Here is a 1,464-nt window from a genome sequence, read left to right as displayed (position 1 = left end):
CCTTCGCCCCATTCGCTCTTCCTCTTCCTTGCGGCTGAAAAGAGAACGACTTTGACGCACTCCGCGCAGCGAAGGCGAGAGAGAGAGAGACGCGAGCAGCTTTCCCTCTTCGCCTCCTCCCTTCCACTCGCATCGAGATTGACGCCTTGCGAGCGCTCGCCGGCATTTTTGCCCTGCTCTCGAGGCCTTGCGATGCTGCAGCGCACTCCCCAAGCTCCTCCCGCCTGCTTTAATTGTCCTCATCGCTCGTCGCCTCTCCTCCGCTTGCACTCGACTCGAGACGCCTTGCGCTGCGCTGGATTGGCACATTTCTTGCGCTCTCGAGGCGCTATGACTGCCCTGAGCCTGGCACACTTTCCCAACGAGCTTCTTGAACGCCCTCCTCGCCAAGTTGCCCCGTCCCACCTCCTCCCTCCGCTCCCTCTTCGCAAGTCCCGCCGTGCTACCGGTGCTACCGACCCCGAGTCCATGCACGCCAAGCTCAGGCGCATACTCTCGCCTCCCCGTCGCACCGCAGCTTTTTCCTCCCTTCATGCGACTGCGCTCCAACTCGCCTCGTCCCACCCTCGAGGCGGACAGGACCCTTAAAAGCGGCTCGCTCCTCTTCCCTCCGTCTCCTCCTCACCGCACTCCTCGCCCTCTCCGCTCCTCGACTACCCGCAGCCGCCCTCCTTCGACATCACCAACATGTTCACCAAGACTCTCATCCTCGCTGCTATCGCCTCGACTGCTCTCGCCGCTCCGACGGCTGACGGTGGACTCGTCGGTGGCTACGGCGGAGGTGCGTCCGCTCTCACTTTCTCCCTCTCTTCCACTCGTATTGACACTCCTCTTCCTCCTCTCGCAGGCTACGGCGGCAAGGGCCTCGTCGGCGGCAAGGGTCTCGAAGGTGGCTACGGCGGCTACGGCGGAGGTGCGTCTCGTCTGCTCCTTCTTTTGCTCCTCCTCGCATTGACCGCTCGCTCTTCTCGCAGGCTACGGCGCCAACCTCGGAGGGGGTGCGTTCCCTTTCTCTCCTCTCGCTTCCCGCTCTTACTGACACTGTCCTGCCTCGCTCGCAGGCTTCATCGGCGCCTCGACTTCGGCCGGCGCTGTCGCCGAGGCTGCTGTCTCGCTCAAGGAGATCTGCTACCGCAACCTTTACGCCGAAGTCTGTGCGTGCCCGCTTTTTCTCCGTTCCTCCCTTCCTTTCGTCCTCCTCGTTTCCCCCCGATCCCTCCCTCCGTCCCTTGTTCCGCTCGTTCTCGCCTCGTTCTTCCCGCCTTTCGCCGCTCGCGCTACCGCTTGCTGACTCTCTCCGCCTGCCCCCCTTCGCAGCCGCCTTCCACGTCCGCTACGCCAAGGAGGTCGCCCTCCAGGACGCCAAGCACGCGAACGTCTTCCTCGCCGACGGTATCAAGAAGGACGTCAACTCGCAGGAGTTCTACTACGAGGAGTTCTGCTACAAGCAGTTCAGGGCGAAGG

General features: G+C 63.2%; 1 protein-coding gene across 1 annotated transcript in view; it reads left to right on the top strand.

Moving 5' to 3' along the window:
• The window catches only part of RHTO_01236 (uncharacterized protein), a gene marked incomplete at both ends in the record, with an annotated part of 3,442 nt that overhangs the window by 1,178 nt on the left and 800 nt on the right, over window positions 1-1,464 (top strand). The window contains 5 exons of the mRNA XM_016414919.1: window positions 664-781; window positions 848-913; window positions 975-998; window positions 1,062-1,154; window positions 1,318-1,450. Of these exons, the coding sequence (XP_016273140.1) occupies window positions 664-781; window positions 848-913; window positions 975-998; window positions 1,062-1,154; window positions 1,318-1,450 (434 nt within the window). The remainder of the gene's footprint in view (window positions 1-663; window positions 782-847; window positions 914-974; window positions 999-1,061; window positions 1,155-1,317; window positions 1,451-1,464) is intronic.

Source organism: Rhodotorula toruloides, assembly GCF_000320785.1.
Source record: "Rhodotorula toruloides NP11 unplaced genomic scaffold Scaffold12, whole genome shotgun sequence".
NCBI classification, from domain to species: Eukaryota; Fungi; Basidiomycota; class Microbotryomycetes; order Sporidiobolales; family Sporidiobolaceae; genus Rhodotorula; species Rhodotorula toruloides.
This window is presented reverse-complemented; position numbering and strand designations above follow the sequence as displayed.